Source organism: Mya arenaria, chromosome 11 (genome assembly GCF_026914265.1).
Source record: "Mya arenaria isolate MELC-2E11 chromosome 11, ASM2691426v1".
Classification (NCBI taxonomy): domain Eukaryota; kingdom Metazoa; phylum Mollusca; class Bivalvia; order Myida; family Myidae; genus Mya; species Mya arenaria.
Genome location: NC_069132.1, coordinates 31,803,897 through 31,820,510, shown reverse-complemented (window position 1 = coordinate 31,820,510; position 16,614 = coordinate 31,803,897). Strand labels below are relative to the sequence as shown.

At 37.2% G+C, this 16,614-nt stretch overlaps 2 protein-coding genes across 2 annotated transcripts; both read right to left on the bottom strand.

Annotated features, from left to right (window-relative positions):
* Positions 1 to 621: 621 nt before the first annotated feature.
* Positions 622 to 8,376, bottom strand: LOC128207701 (uncharacterized). Its single transcript, XM_052910783.1, has 6 exons — positions 8,277 to 8,376; positions 4,251 to 5,490; positions 3,268 to 3,999; positions 2,509 to 2,727; positions 1,992 to 2,279; positions 622 to 1,756 (listed from the first exon to the last, which is right to left on the bottom strand). Exons 2-6 carry the CDS (start codon positions 4,297 to 4,299, stop codon positions 1,128 to 1,130), a joined length of 1,917 nt encoding a protein of 638 aa, XP_052766743.1. The 5' UTR covers positions 4,300 to 5,490; positions 8,277 to 8,376; the 3' UTR covers positions 622 to 1,127.
* On the bottom strand, positions 4,831 to 11,893 carry LOC128208473 (uncharacterized). The gene is made up of 2 exons (XM_052912038.1): positions 11,813 to 11,893; positions 4,831 to 5,490 (listed from the first exon to the last, which is right to left on the bottom strand). Exons 1-2 carry the CDS (start codon positions 11,891 to 11,893, stop codon positions 4,831 to 4,833), a joined length of 741 nt encoding a protein of 246 aa, XP_052767998.1.
* Between the last annotated feature and the right edge of the window lie 4,721 nt (positions 11,894 to 16,614).

Sequence of the window (16,614 nt, the reverse complement as noted above, 5' to 3'; positions counted from 1 at the left end):
CATGGTACGATTGCTTAGACGAATGTTGTACGATTTTTTTTATTACTCGGCCTCCCATGCACAACCCGTAAAAATGCGTAAATGTAGGTCGCCTCCTCCATAGGGCGCCAATGAGCATCGTTGACCTATGTCACATGGGTGATGAGATCAACACTGTCACACGCAGGGTACATGTAGGTACAGCATTTCGAACTTACCAAGTAAGCCCTTACGTTTGAGCAAGGTGGCGGCATTTGATGGTCTTTCATTAGTTTGTTCGCAATATGCTGATATGTAATTTTGGCTGAAAGCAGAAGGGGAGCTTTACATCTTATTTACGGTTTGAAGAATACACTCATATTTTTTGTTCTAGAATTCTCTATAGAATCTGAACGCCAACATTTAGTGATATAATAAAAAAACATTAACTAGACACCCTAAGCATTCGATTGTTATTCCTGATTTCGAGATTTAAGAACTTGCCATTTCAGGATTTTTTTGTACGCCTGGGCCGCGGTACTGGCGTACGCCTAGGTACATGTACGCTCCTGAATGACTCCTTTGGTACCGTATCCGCCCTCTTAAAGTCATAGATCTACTGTTTTCGACAGTACAGGACTGTTTCCATTTACAATTTATTTTCAATAATGTACATACAAGCGAAACGCAATACATGCAGTGCAATTTGAGTTTAGACTATGGCAAACAATACATGTGCATAAAACTAAACTAACCCAAACGCAAACCAATTCGCTTAATAACTGGCGATTCAAGTTTCCCTTATTTTTTGTGCTATTGATGATGATAATAATAATAATAATAATAATAATAATAATAATAATAATAATGATAATAATAATAATAATAATAAAAATATTAATAATATTATTAATAATAATAATAATGATAATAATTTTTTTTTTAAATAATAAAATAATAATAATAATAATAATAATAATAATAATAATAATAATAATAATAATTATAATAATAATAATAACAATAACAATAATAATAATAATAATAATAATAATAATAATAATAATAATAAGGTAATCCCATTTTGTAGCCTGCCATATTTTTAATTACATCACTTCAAAGTTAAAACACAAACCATTTAAAAGTGTCAACAAATACCAATGCATAATTCAGTCTCTCTTCATAAAAGCCTGTACAAAAGCCAGTTCATCAATAAGTCCCTGTATTTCGGACATTATTATGTTGGTTTCTGCTATTTTCTTGACCGTAGGATCAAACACAGCAAGGGAATCTACCCCAGTAGTATTTTCTAAGTCTTTGTTCTCTATACAGAGTTTGTCATCCGAAGAGCAATTGCCCTTCGAAGGAACGATTTCTTTTCCTTTATAGTGGACTTTACCGAGGTTCGGCAAGATGCGATCATACTGGACTCTATCACCAAACGGAAGACTGGAGACAGCGGTTTGGAGTGTGACCCCACGATAACCTCTGTCGCCATCACGGTCCGGAAGCGGAAACGACCAAGTTCTGTGCCGACGGGGTTTAGTGTGTCTGTCAGGCCTAGCGAGCCGACGGGGCGGGTTGCAGCCAATCGACTCGTGCAAAGCGCGCTGTGTAAGCATCTCTAGCTCCGCACCGAGCGTGCCGAGTTCTAGCTGCATGAACTGGGCCTCCTCGCGGAGTTCCGCCACCTCGCGGTCTCGCTCCTCCAAGCGCTTAGTTCGATCCCTCAACTGCTGGTAGACGCTGAGAAATTTCACATGGTCGTGACCAACCGCGCTGACCATGGCGTCCTTTCCTGATTATAGACGAAGACATATTTTTGAACCGTGTATTAAATTGATAAATCTTAGATAGTATGTGTTCTCATTAAACATTCAACCTAACAAACGCAAAAGGGGAATGGGTGATACTAATTCTTTAAGTAGAGCCAGTGACAATGGCTCGTGTATTTGCATAATTCTACAACGAGCATGTTGTTTTTATATTACACCTATGATCTACCATAACACATAGAGGTTGAACATGCTTACCTAGCGTCTCGAACGTACGGCAGCCCACCTGAACAGCCTCAATCCCGGCCAAGCTGAGCTCTGGAAGTCCCTCTCGTGCCATCTCGGCAACTTCCTGCACGTAGCGCTCGGGCAGCATGAGGGACACTGAAACCCGTGGGCCGGGTTCGATCCCTACGATGTAAGCGTCTTTGGCTCCCAGGAAGAGAACACTTGTAACCTTGAATCGCACGAGCTCCAAATCCTCGCGACTCAGTCTCGTGAAGTCACGTCCGCTTACCAAGCAACGGATCACGCCGAAACCACGGGCTAAAATGCAAAGGGTTTATGATTCATTTGCTTGCAAATCAACTTAAAATTCACCTTGTATAATGCCGTTTGATAGTTCATTTTATCCAATTTATTTCCGGACGGGACCCATATGCCCTCAAACCGCCATCGGGACTCATAACTGCCCTCAAACCGTCATAGCATACAGTTGTATAGGGGGTTTACATTACATCTGATCGATCATTTAAAACTAACTCTTTTTACTTACGAAGTGTATCCAGTTCCGGGTAAAAGTAGACCGTGTCATGTCGGTGGCGGATGTACCGGACGGCGTGAAGGTAGAGATCGGTGTCATCCAGACGCATGATGAGCGCCTGCAGGAGGTGGAGGTTGTCGCGACTGAATAGACGAAACCTCTGCAGCCGAGATAAAACCTGGGCCGGCGTGGTTAAGTCCGCGAGGAGGCCTTCCTCGTAGAACCAGGTCCCTGACGTAAGATAAACAATTATATTTCTGCATGTAAACAGCGATTTGTTGGTGCAATTTACTGCCAACAGCCTTAAGAAGGCAGTAAATTGTACCACAAAATCCATTTCCCCCCAAATTATATATATTGTTTTCCCAATTTGATTAATGTAGATTACTTTATTGAATAAAAGAAGCAATGAATTTCTTGAAATTTAAACAAAATCTTGACAATACTTACTCTTTCACAGCATAGTCTATGCATAAAAAAGGTAGAACATGTATATTAATCATTATATTACCTAAATTGGCCTGATTTTGTATTTTTCCCATAGTCATTTTTTCCCAATTTGCAATGCACAGGCGGTAAAAATAATAAAAAAAAAATTACTGGTAAATCATTTAGGTGATACTGTCCGTGTCGAGTGTTTGGAATACTTCCATTCAACTTAATATGTTAATATACTGAGTTCGCATTTTCCACAAGGGTATCGATTACTTATGTTCATTATTTTGAAATTAACAAATATACTTGTATGAGATAAGACGCAGGACTGCTTACCTTTGAATATTGATAAAATTTCTTCCATGTAACAATCATCCAGCTTTACAACCACTTCAGTGATCAAATGTTTGAAATCAGCATCCGTGGAAAGGTCGTTTGTTAGTTCTAACAAGTCGCTTTGTGCAGGAGATGGTGCTGATCTTGGGACAGCGCCGGCATTCGGAAGACCGTCGTCCGAGTTGACCGGTGTCTTACAACCATCTTCTTCCCCTGGTAGGTTAAGCCAGTTCCATCGGGGTTCATCTGCACCCGATGCGAGCTTTTCGCTGGATATTACGGTTTTCTGTGTCCCGTCGTCTGTTAGCTTGGCGTTAAGAATAAGGTCGGTCTCACTCAATTGTTTCTGTGAGTACAGCATGTCATATTTTTCCTGTTGTTCAATTGTATTAGCGCAGCGCGGAGAGTCCTCCTCTGTTTGCAAGAAAGAAAACCTGTTTACATCGTCTGCAGTGTCATCTTCTTCAAAATCATCGTCGTCAGATGCTACAGGTTCGCTCAGGTCACAACTTAGTCTTAGTTCACTGGTGGCGCTTGAAGACAGCTTTACAGACTGGATTAGGTCAGATTCGCTAAGTGTCGTCTGCGAGGAAGTAGTTGTGTTTTTATCCGTCGAATCTCGTCCATTTTTCTTCTTCGCCAAGGTTTGACCGCCTGATTTGTCTTGTACCATTGACTTTCTCATTTCATACAACTGTTCCAACATTACGGTGCTGGGTGATTTGCTGAAATCTGGTTATTTGGAAACGGATAATTCAATTGTTGAGAAAAAAATATCACTAATTCCGATATCTCTATAGTACAAAGGTTATACAGTCACTGCACGAATTGCATAAATACAAAATTGAAAAGGAAAACGAACAAAGGAAAGACAATAGTGAACACTATTTTATTATGAATTGAACCAATCAATACAACAGGTACAATTTCTGTTTAAAAAAGAATTACAAACATATATGATATAAGTGTGTGTTATAACTTACGAGCCATTTTCTTTCTTTGATTTCTGATACCATCCGAGAAAACATGCATTCAAATGGTTGAACAGTTTAAGTTTTCAGATTATATTTTTCCTACAAAAAATATTTCCTTAAAACACTCGTTACAGGGTATGATATTGAATAATGTGCGTGAAATATTGGCTCCAATTACAGCTCTGATTGTCAACCTAATCAATAGACAGGTATATTAAGGAACTTCTAAAGGCGTTAGAAAATAAATTAGTATTTTTTTGTTTCCTAATGAAATTTATTTTAGTGTATAATATGCATTTAAATATATTGCTGTATTGTTATAATTCACCCAAAACAAAAAAGGGAAATCAATAATAATTTAAGGTCGAGATATGATAATAGTTCATTAAAATGAAAAAATACAAATAAATTGTTTATTTGTTGAACGAATCAAATATGTAACTACATGTTTTTTTCAATAAATAACAAGTGAAATTTATAATTTTAATACATTTTTTTATAATAAATGTACAGAATGGTCAGCAACAATCTACTTCAACAATACAACGTTGATAGATAAAGGAATGTGCACATTGGTTGAGATCTTTTATCAAAGTTTCTTTACGTAAACCTTTGTGCTTTTATCTTCCCCCATGTCTTTAAAAACAATTTCACCGTCCACTTTGTAATCATCGTAGTATAACGTATGTAAAGTTTCAAATCCGCACTTCTCGTAAATCCTTTGGGAGGCGTTTGAAGTCGCCTCCCCCCAGATACAAGCGTCTGAGGGACCGACTTTGGAACAGAATCGCACACCCGCCTCCATGAGCATGGACGCCAACCCGCGGCACCGGTAATCCGGTCTTATTCCAAGATTCACAAACCTGAACACGGTATTCACGCCATAGTGCTCAAACACATTCATTTCATCATGTTTTTGTAACAAAAAATCAAAAATCAATTTACTCTCCTTATTTTTAATGATATTCGTGATGGGATAATCGGCTTTGTGGCTTATCATTATAGTCCTCGTGCCAATGACATCATCAGTTGCGTCATCAATAAGAAGTAGCGAAAGATTTTCAACGTAGTGTGACCGAAGGGCGTTTTTCATCCAATCGTCGATGACTAACCCGATGGCCCGATCGATGTTTACATCGGGGTAGAAATAGATGGCGAGGAAATTAACGATTTGTTCTGACCGAACATCAGACGCCAGCTCAATATGGGTCCCTGGTACGGCCAGATCGTTGCTTATCTCCTGAACGACCTGTAAAAAAGAGGGTTGCGATGAGTGTACCTGAAGTCGAACTTGGCCTAGACGTTGATTTGATAGGTGGTATTTTGGATTGTCAACATGACCTTTCCAACACCAGTGATATACTTCTCTACCAGACATGACCTTAAATCAAACGGTTGGAAAAGTGACCTCGTGAATGTTACATATAGCTAGCTTTATTTCGAAAATTTGACCATGAAACCTTGTTTTCAATCGGTCATTACCAATATTCTAACTTAACACAAACTGTTAATCTTGAGCATTGACCTTCCGTAGATCTACTAAGCCTATACATGTACTGTACAGTTTGTTTGTTTGTTTTTATTGCCGGAATCTCTGGTATTTATGAAATATAAGTCAAATTTCTTGATAGGTTTAGCCATGCCAGATTAATTTTATGTTTAAAGATGCACTCGTAATCCTGAATAAGGTTTAACACAATTAATGACATTGTTTTAAAATTCAAAAATGAATGAATACATGTCGTAAACAATGTTTCTTATGAAGGATACCGAGTTTAATTTGAGAAAAATAGCATAAAACACGGTATTTCTACCTTATGAGACAATAGTAGACCACAGTAAATCTTTTAGCATTCACCAATCATTTAATATTTTTGCGCTTTCTGATATTAAATATACGGTTACAGTCTTGTTATCAGTAATTAATATTTTCCATAAATGCATTATTTAGGGAGAAGTTTAAGGTTAATCAGTCAAAAATTATGTTTGTTATGTTTGTGAATGTATTGATTTTGAATAAGAGTGTCACTTTAAAAGCCAGAACCTACCTGTATGAGTAAGGGAACAAACAATTCGAGAAATAAACAAGTACGATACATGTTACCCAATAACTGCAGGTTACTTTACCTTCCAGCCAGGTGGCACTTAACATACAATTAATTTGGCATGGCCTTATGTCTTGTAGAAAAAAAGGTCACGTGTTGATCAAATACAATAAATAACAATTGTTAACTGATTACAGACATCAGTTACAAGCAAGTGGTCATGAAACTTGGTCAGAATGAAGGTCTCGATACAGCAAAGGTTAAGTCGGAATATGGGTATAAATGTCCGGTCGAAAAGTAGGTCGTATGGTCCATTTGTCGATAAAATCTTGCTTACTTTCTTGTGGCCAATTTTCTGCTGTTTTATAAAAGGTCATGTCAGGAAGGAAGTATATCACTCCGTTTATTTTTCGAAAAATCAAATGCTACGTTTTTATAAGTTCTCCATGAAACTTAGCCACATTTATTGTCGCATTAACTGTCAAATCTTCATGAAAACTTTAATGATTGCCTTAATGATTGCCTCTATCAAATAAAGATGAAGTTTAATTATGAGTCATTATCGTCCAAAAGTAGGTCAATTGGTCATATGTTTTTAACTAGTTGTTTACACTCGAGATGCCGCATATTCAACAAATCTCTATCTCAAAAACCTAGTACAGAAGGTTTCTCTTTTGCATCGTCGGATACCCCGGGCCCCCATACAATACTCCACTATGCTTTGTTGTGTAACGTGGACGATTTGGCGATGAAAATATCGTAATCATAACTAATTTATGAGGCAGTTTCATTGGTTCCGCATGGTACCAATACGGAAATATGCATAGACAATCATACTTATGTTTTCCCGTAGAATAAGTATTTTGGCAATAGCTCGAATTGAACTCGGTCCTGTTTTATCACTACAAAGTTTAAAACAGCCGCTTAGACCATTCTGACGATACAGGGTTATTGAAAAGTTGTTAATTGTAACATGCGATTTCATTGGAAGAAGAATTGTCTCTTCTGCCTCATGCATTTTTATTTTTTGTCAGTCAATGTTCCCATGGTATGTATGAAGTGTTACGGCAGAAAGTCAGGCTGTGGTTGCCGACGATGGTCTGCATGATACCTAGATCAAATTCGAGTATATAATTATGCAATGCCATACCAAGGTGAATCCATATTTTAGATGTTAGATTCATTTACAAAACCTACTTACAAAATATGAAAAAACAAGTCGAGAAAAAAGCTCATCACTAGCGAGTTTAGAGGTGGGCGCACCCGGCTGGCGCTCCCTCTTAAATCGTCCGAGTTTACTTTTAATGTCAATATCGGAGAACAAATAATAAAATACGGTTATAATGCATCATCTCCGACTACAAATTGCTACAGTTTCCTTGATTGAGTAACCACATTCCTTAAGCAAATAGTTTCTGCAAATTATCCTTTTTGTACATAATAACATATTATCGACACGAATCAAACATATGTGAATGAGAAATGGTGGTCATAAGTGGACGTCACATAACTTGAACACTACAATATGGCCCTTCAGTCTTTTAATATTGTTTAAAATGGAACAATATGACATTTAAACAAAATAAGCCATATTTGTAGTGCCCAAACTATGCGACGATCACCTATAGGTAACGCCAAGGTTTTTAACATCTGACCCAGTAACCCTCGTGTTGAATGTGTGACAAACTTAAGATTTCATAAGCTTTATAACACACAATTATTTTCGACAAGCATCACATAACAACTACTATTACCCATATTCAAACTTCACAATATCACTATACAAAGTTCCATGTAGATTTGGCAGAATAAAAGGCTGACAAACCGAAGAATTTTAGAATTTTGTCAGCTGACGTTTATAAGCTCACTTGATTACAAAATGGCAAAATTTTAAAATTCTAAACACAAATCTGTCAGACACAAATAACTTTTACAATCCACAAATATGAATGCAACGACACCAGCATTATAAATATAAACACTGAAATACCTGCTCTAAGACTGGCCTTGGTTTCAGAGACCACTTTTTGGAATCCATCCTGTATTAATGCATGAACATCTGTGATCTTGTTTTTTAACCTTGAGTATTTTTAAGTATATGCGTAAGTGGGGAGAGAATGCCAATTACGTATTGCAATATCACCGAAGGGTTTTGCCCCTTAAACTTCCAGGAGAGGCTGTCAATGTCACTTTAAATTTATTGAAATACGCGTATCTTCATTTTGTATTTGTTTTGAAAGAAACATTAATTTACTGGGATTATATATCGATATGCGAAATTAAAATATATTTACGTTTAATTATTTGGGTGTTAGTTAAGGAAGTGTTTTTGAATAACCTATGGAAGATACCAATTAGTATAAGTTCAGCGCGCTATATTAGCTACAGCTTACTAAATGAATAAAAATACTTGAAGCTAATAACAAGAGAGTGAAGCGACCAAGAAAACCGCAGAATTAAGCAATGGTTTGTGCAGTGAATTGCATTTTGATGGGTTAAACGCACCTCGGACTCGAATCAGTTGTTGAACAGAATTTCGCTACATACCAAAATCGGCTATGTGTACTACGTACCATGATTAAAACAGTGTTTTTTCTTCTTCTTCGCACGCGAACAATTATGCATGCAATCGAAAATGCTTCCACTACGTACCAGTGTTTTTTTCTTCGCCCGCGAACAATTATGCATGTAATCGAAAATGCTTCCATATTGACGATTTAAATGTCATTAAAAGTCGTTATTAATATAGTTCTAACAGTCATGTGTGTTTACTAGCTTCTATTCTTATAGAATCCCAATCCAGTTTACCGTGTTAGTGGATTCCGGCGTACCTATAATTTCGGCATCCGGAATACCGCCGATAATTGCCGGGAATCCAGAGTACCAAAATGTAACGTTACAGCTACACAAGTTATTTCAGTTCTGTTTTACATACATGTATATCAACTTATTGTGAAAAAAACACTGAGTCAAAATGTTTTTCAATATTGGCTCCATGTCACGTTTGATTATCATCCGGTATGATGCTGGGTCAACAAGAATGTCACTAGGTCAAACATTCAAAACAAACATCAACACTGTTAAAGCTGCACTCTCACAGATATACCATTTTTACAACTTTTTTTAATTTGTTGTCTTGGGAAGAGCACATTTTTGCGTGAACATCTGAAAACCAATGATAAAAGATTGCTGACAATAGATCGGATCGCAAATTTTCATATTTCCGTTCGAAAATTAATGTTTTTGGCTTAAACCATTACTAACGGTTTAAGAAAAATGCATAAAACATCAATGTTTGAACTTAAATATTAAGATCTGCGATCTTATTCTTTGTCAGCAGTAATTTATAACTGGTTTCTATGGATTTTCGCCAAAACTGGCTCGTTCCAAGATAAAATATAAAAAAATGTCAAAACGTTCAATCTGTGAGATTTAAAAAGCTTTAAAGCTCTAAAGGCTACATTTACTACTAAATCTCGTCGAACTTTATCATATCGATGTATGTGGAAAACTGACAACGGAACTATTACAACCGGCTAACTTTCTCGTTATTTTTTTTCTTTCTGCCGACAACTCTTACATTGAATCCATCTTCTTTCCACCGTAAACTCTTGTCGTATACACTTAAATTGTCTCCATCTTCTCTCCGTCGTATTCTCTTGCATTGTCGTATACACTTAAATTGTCTCCATCTTCTCTCCGCTGTATACTCTTGCATTGTCGTATATTCTTAAATTGTCTCCATCTTCTCTCCGCCGTTTATTCTTGCATTGTCGTATACACTTAAATTGTCTCCATCTTCTCTCCGCCGTATACTCTTGCATTGTCGTATACACTTAAATTGTCTCCATCTTCTCTCCGTCGTATACTCCTGCATAGCAGTGTATTGTTACATTGACTCCATCTTCTCCCTGCCATATAATATAAGTATCTTCCATGGGCGAGATTGTAAGATAGGTTCATTCCAACACGAGCACACGAGCGGCTATGGTAGATGCCTTTTCTCCAACCTCAGTTAAACAAAATGAAGCAAAAAGGTTCCGTTTTTTGCTGGAAGTCTTTTGTGTGTAGATAAAATAAGTGCGTATGGATATGTGATAATTCGTAAATTTGGTAAGCCTCGTTTCCGCAAAACACCCTTTATTTCTCGCTTCAAATTTCACCATAAAGAAGCTTTCATGCACCTTTCAAGAAATAATGCTTCACTTTCCTCAGAACTATTTAAAGACCGATTTGACTATAAACATAATCTCATTCATTGCGCGCATATCCATGAAAACCACGAATTATCACATATCCATACGCACTTATTTTATCTACGCACAAAAGAGTTCCAGCAAAAAAATACATTTCGGTAAACCTCGTTTCCGCAAAACACCCTACGCTCGGGTCGGAATGAACCTATCTTACACTCTCGGCCATGGAAGATACTTATAATCTAAGGTGGGAGAAAACATTATCTCCATCTTCTCTCGGCCGTATACTCTTACATTGCCGTTCATTCTTACTATGTATCCATCTTCTTTCCGCCGTATACTCTTACATTGCCGTATATTCTTACATTGTCTCCATCTTCTCTCTGCCGTATACACTTACTTTGTCTTTTTTCTCTACGCCTCAAACTTTTGCATTGTTTCGATATTATTTCCGCCATATAATAATGTATTAACGTATACTATTACATTGTCTCCATCTTCTCTCCGCCGTATACACTTACAATGTCTCCACCTTCTCTCCGCCGTATACTCTTACATTGCCATATACTCTTACATTGCCGTATAGTCTTACTATGTCTACATCTTCTCTTCGCAGTATACTCTTACATTGTCTCCATCTACACTCCGCCGTATACTCTTACATTGTCTCCTTCTTCTCTCAGCCGTATACTCTTACATTGTCTCCATCTACACTCCGCCGTATACTCTTACATTGTCTCCATCTTCTCTCCGCCGTTGTTTATTCTTGCATTGTCTTCATCTTCTCTCCGCCGTATACTCTTACATTGTCTCAATCTTCTCTCCGCCGTATACTCTTACATTGTCTCCATCTTCTCTCCACCGTATACTCTTACATTGTCTCCATCTACACTCCGCCGTATACGTTTGCATTGTCTCCATCTTCTCTCCGCCGTATACTCTTACATTGTCTCCATTTTCTCTCCGCCGTTTACTCTTACATTGTCTTCATCTTCTCTCAGCCGTATACTCTTACATTGTCTTCATCTTCTCTCCGCCGTATACTCTTACATTGTCTCCATCTACACTACGCCGTATACTTTTGCATTGTCTTCATCTTCTCTCAGCCGTATACTCTTACATTGTCTCCATCTTCTCTCCGCCGTATACTCTTGCATTGTCTCCATCTTCTCTCAGCCGTATACTCTTACATTGTCTCCATCTTCTCTCCGCCGTATACTCTTGCATTGTCTCCATCTACACTCCGCCGTATACTCTTACATTGTCTCCATCTTCTCTCAGCCGTATACTCTTACATTGTCTCCATCTACACTACGCCGTATACTCTTACATTGTTTCCATCTACACTCCGCCGTATACTCTTACATTGTCTCCATCTTCTCTCCGCCGTATACTCTTGCAATGTCTCCATCTTCTCTCAGCCGTATACTCTTACATTGTCTCCATCTACACTCCGCCGTATACTCTTACATTGTCTCCATCTTCTCTCAGCCGTATACTCTTACATCGCCGTATATTCTAACATTGTTTCCAATTTAAATAAAGAATTGCAAACATATATGATATAATGATGTGTTATTTCCTTAAAACAGTCGTTACAGGGTATGATATTGAATAATGTGCGTGCAATATTGGCTCCAATTACAGCTCTGATTGTCAAATTAATCAATAGACAGGTATATTTAAGAACTTTTAAAGGCGTTAGAAAATAAATTAGTCTTTGTTTGTTTTCCTGCTGTAATTTATTTTAGTGTATAATATGCATTTAAAGATATTTCTGTATTGATATAATTCATCCAAAAACAAAAAAGGGAAATCAATAATAGTTTAAGGTCGAGATATGATTATAGTTCACTAAAATGAAAAAAAGATGCTTATACATTGTTTGTTTCTTGAGCGAATCAAATATGTTACTACATGTATTTTCAATAAATAACAAGTGAAATTTATAATTTTAATAATATTATTTATGTACAGAATGGTCAGCAACAATCTACTTCAACAATACAACGTTGATAGATAAAGGAATGTGCACATTGGTTGAAATCTTTTATTAAAGTTTCTTTACGTAAACCTTTGTGCTTTTATCTTCCCCTATGTCTTTAAAAACAATTTCACCGTCCACTTTGTAATCATCGTAGTATAACGTATGTAAAGTTTCAAATCCGCACTTCTCGTAAATCCTTTGGGAGGCGTTTGAAGTCGCCTCCCCCAGATACAAGCGTCTGAGGGACCGACTTCGGAACAGAATCGCACACCCGCCGCCATGAGCATGGACGCCAACCCGCGGCTACGGAAATCCGGTCTTATTCCAAAATTCCGAAACTTGAACACGGTATCCACGCCATACCGCTCAAACACATTCATTTAATCATGTTTTTGAATTAAAAAATCGAAAATCAATTTACTCTCCTTATTTTATCATTATAGTCCTCGCGCCAATGACGTCATCAGTTGCGTCATCAATTAGAAGTAGCGAAAGATTGTCAGCGTAGCGTGACCGGAGGGTGTTTTTCCTACTATCGTCGATGACTAGTCCGATGGCCCGATCGATGTTAAGCTCGGGGTAGAAATAGATGGCGAGGAAGTCTACAAATTGTTCTGACCGAACATCAGACGCCAGCTCAATATGGGTCCCTGGTACGGCCAGATCGTTGCTTATCTCCTGAACGACCTGTAAAAAAGAGGATTGCGATGAGTGTACCTGAAGTCGAACTTGGACTAGACGTTGATTTGGTAGGTGGTAATTTGGATAGTTAGCATGACCTTTCGGACATTTAACCCAGTGATATACTTCTTTACCAGACATGACCCAAACAAAAATAATTAACATTGCCAAAATCAAACGGTTGGAAAAGTGACCTCGTGAATAATTCATGTAGCTAGTTTCATTTTGAAAATTTGACCAAGGGACCTACTTCAATCGAACATTTTCCGTATTCGAACTTAACCTTCCCTTTATCAAATTGTATATTTGACCAAACTCCATAAACATTTTTGCAGAATAGGCTTGTAGAAGGTGAACAAGTTGTTTTTTAAACTTTTGATAAAATGGCCTACTTTTGACCCCATACTCTTTACTCTGGTCAAGTTTCATATAGAGGTCGGTTAAACAGTTAAAAATTAACAAATTGTTAATCTTGGGTATTTGACCATGTGACCTTCCGTATTCAATAAGCCTATACATGTACGTGTTACGTTTTGTTTGTTTGTTTGTTATTATTGCCAGAATCTCTGATCAGTATTTATGAAATGCAAGTCAAGTTCTTTTATAGGTTTAGCCATGCCAGATTGATTTTATGTTTTAAAGTCAGAACCTACCTATAGGAGTTAGGGAACAAACAAGTCGAGAAATAAACAAGTACAACACATGTACATGTTACCCAAATACTGCAGGTTACTTTACCTTCCAGCCATTGGCACTAAACATATAATTAATTTGGCATGGCCTTATGTCTTGTAGAAAAAAGGTCACGTGTTGATCAAATACAATAAAAACAAATGTTAACTGATTACAGACATCAGTTACAACCAAGTGATCATGAAACATGGTCAGAATGAAGGTCTCGTTACAGCAAAGGTAAGTTGGAATATGGGTATAAATGTCTGGTCGAAAAGTAGGTCGTATAGGGTCCAGTTCTCGATAAAACCTTGCTAACATTCTTGAGGCCAGATTTTCTGCCGTTTGATTTAAGGTCATATCGGGAAGGGAAGTATATCACTCCGTACATGTTTGAAAAATCTTGTTGACAATTCAGATGCCACTTTTAATAAATTCTCCATAGAACTTATCCAGATTGCAGCCACATTTACTGTCAAATCTTAATGAAAACATGCCTAAATGATTGCCTATATAAACTAAAGATGAAGTTTAGGTATGAGTCATTATCGTCCGAAAAGTAGGTCAACTGGTCAAACGTTTTTTACTAGTTGTTTACACTGGATATACTGCATATTCAACAAATCTCTATCCCCAAAAAACTTGACCTGAGGGTTTCTCTTTTGCATCGTCGGGTACCCCGGGCCTTGATACAATATAGCGCTATGCTTGTGTACCGTGGACGATCTCGTTGTCATGAATAATTAATGCGGCAGTTTCATTGGTTCCGCATGGTACCAATGCGGAAATATGCATAGACACCCATACTAATGTTTTCCCGTAGAATAAGTATTTTGGCAATAGCTCGAATTGAACTCGGTCCGGTCTTATCACTACATATTTAACAACAGCCGCTTAGACCACTCTCCTGTGGAGTAAACTGACGATACAGTGTTATTAAAAAGTATTTGATTGTAACATGCGATTTCATTGGAAGAAGAATTGTCTCTTCTGCTTCATGCATATTTATTAAAAAAGGATTTTTGTCGGTCAATGTTTCGACGGTATGTATGAAGTGTTACAGAAGAAAGTACTGTGGTTGCCGACGATGGCCTCTATGATAATTAGGTCATATTCGAGTATATACTTATGGTATGCCATACAAAGGTGATTCTTGTTTTAAATGCCAGATTCAATTCCCAAATCTACTTACCAAATAGGAAAAACAAGTCTAGAAAAAAGAAGGGTTGGGCGCATACGGCTCGCGCCCCCTCTAAAATCGTCAAAGTTTAACTTTTTATCTCAATATCGGAGAACAAATAATAAAATACGCTTATAATGCATCATTTCCTACCACAAATTGTTAAAATTTTCTTGATGGAGTAACCCCAAATCCCCATGCAAACAGTGTATGCTATATCGGCTTTCGGTTCTGAGGGAGGGTTGCATGTCAAAAGGTTGCGCGCCCCTCCCCCAAGTTACTCTCCCCCTAACGTCAAGTCCTGGATCCGCACCTGAAAATTATCCTTAATGTACATAGAACCATATTATTGACACGATTCAAACATATATGAATGAGAAATAGTGGACTCGACAGGCGGATGTCAGGGGCGTGCCTGATCATACGTCAGTACGCCCGGGCGTACAAATCAGTTTTGGTTCCTCATAAAAGACATGTGCTTAAATCTTCTAATCATGAATAACAAGCGTAAAGTTATTGTGTAAGGCACACAATGCTTTACTGGTTAAAGTTAACTGTAATTTCATCGAAGGTTGACATTCAGAATACTGAAAACGGTTCTTTTCAAAATGCTACAGGAACGCCCCCGGATCTATATAACTTGCACTAAAATATGGCCCTTCAGTCTTTAAATATTGTTTAAAATTGAATAATATGACATTTCAACTAAATTCTAAGCCATGTTTTAGTGTCGAAACTATGTGACGATCACCTGTGGGTAACGCCAAGGTTTTTGAGCATCTGACCCAGTAACCCTCCTATGGAATGTGTGTAATATTTAACTTTTTCATAAACTTTACACACATTTATTCTCGACAAGCATCGCCGTTCAACTACTTCTATTAAACTAATTAAAACATTGTATCACTTTATATCACTATAATGGATAAAGTTGCATGTTGATTTGGTAGAAAAAAGGCTGACAAACCAAAGAATTTTAGACTTTTGTCAGCTGACGTTTATAAGCTCACCAAAATGACAAAATTCTAAATATAAATCTGTCCGACACAAATAACTTTTACAATCCATAAATATGAATTCAACGACACCTGCACTGTAAATACAAACACTGAAATACCTGCTCTAAGACTGGCCTTGGTTTTAGAGATCACTTTTTGGAATTCATCCTGTATTAATTCATGAAATGTGATCCTGTTTTTTAACCTCGAGTCTTTTTACGTATTTGTGTAAGTAGGGAGAGAATGCGTAATTACTTATTGCAATATCACCGAATGATTATTGCCCCTATACGGATAAACTTCCAGGAGAAGCTGTCTATGTCATTTTTTATGTCATTTGAATTACGCGTATATTAATATTGTATTTGTTTTAAAATAAACATTAATTTACTTGCTTTATATCGATATACATAATTAACGTTTACTTATTTGATTATTAGTTAAAGGAAGTGCTTTTGAATTACATTTGTACCTATGCAAGATACCAATTAGAAGAAGTTCAGCGCGCTAATAGCTACAGCTTACTAAATGAATTATAATACTTGAAATTAATAACATAACAAGGGAGTGAAGCGACCTAGGAAACCGCAGAATTACGCGATAGTTTGTGCAGA

Bases quoted from the DNA above. Each gene is read 5' to 3' on its own strand.
- LOC128207701 (XM_052910783.1), bottom strand. From the start codon at position 4,299: ATGCATGTTTTCTCGGATGGTATCAGAAATCAAAGAAAGAAAATGGCT. The intron at 4,000-4,250 runs GTAAGTTATAAC...CCAAATAACCAG, and splicing joins TCAAAGAAAGAAAATGGCTC to ATTTCAGCAAATCACCCAGC. The intron at 2,728-3,267 runs GTAAGCAGTCCT...ATCTTACGTCAG, and splicing joins AATTTTATCAATATTCAAAG to GGACCTGGTTCTACGAGGAA.
- LOC128208473 (XM_052912038.1), bottom strand. From the start codon at position 11,893: ATGGAGACATTGCAAGAGTATACGGCGGAGAGAAGATGGAGACAATGT. The intron at 5,491-11,812 runs GTAAGAGTATAC...TCTTTTTTACAG, and splicing joins GGAGTGTAGATGGAAACAAT to GTCGTTCAGGAGATAAGCAA.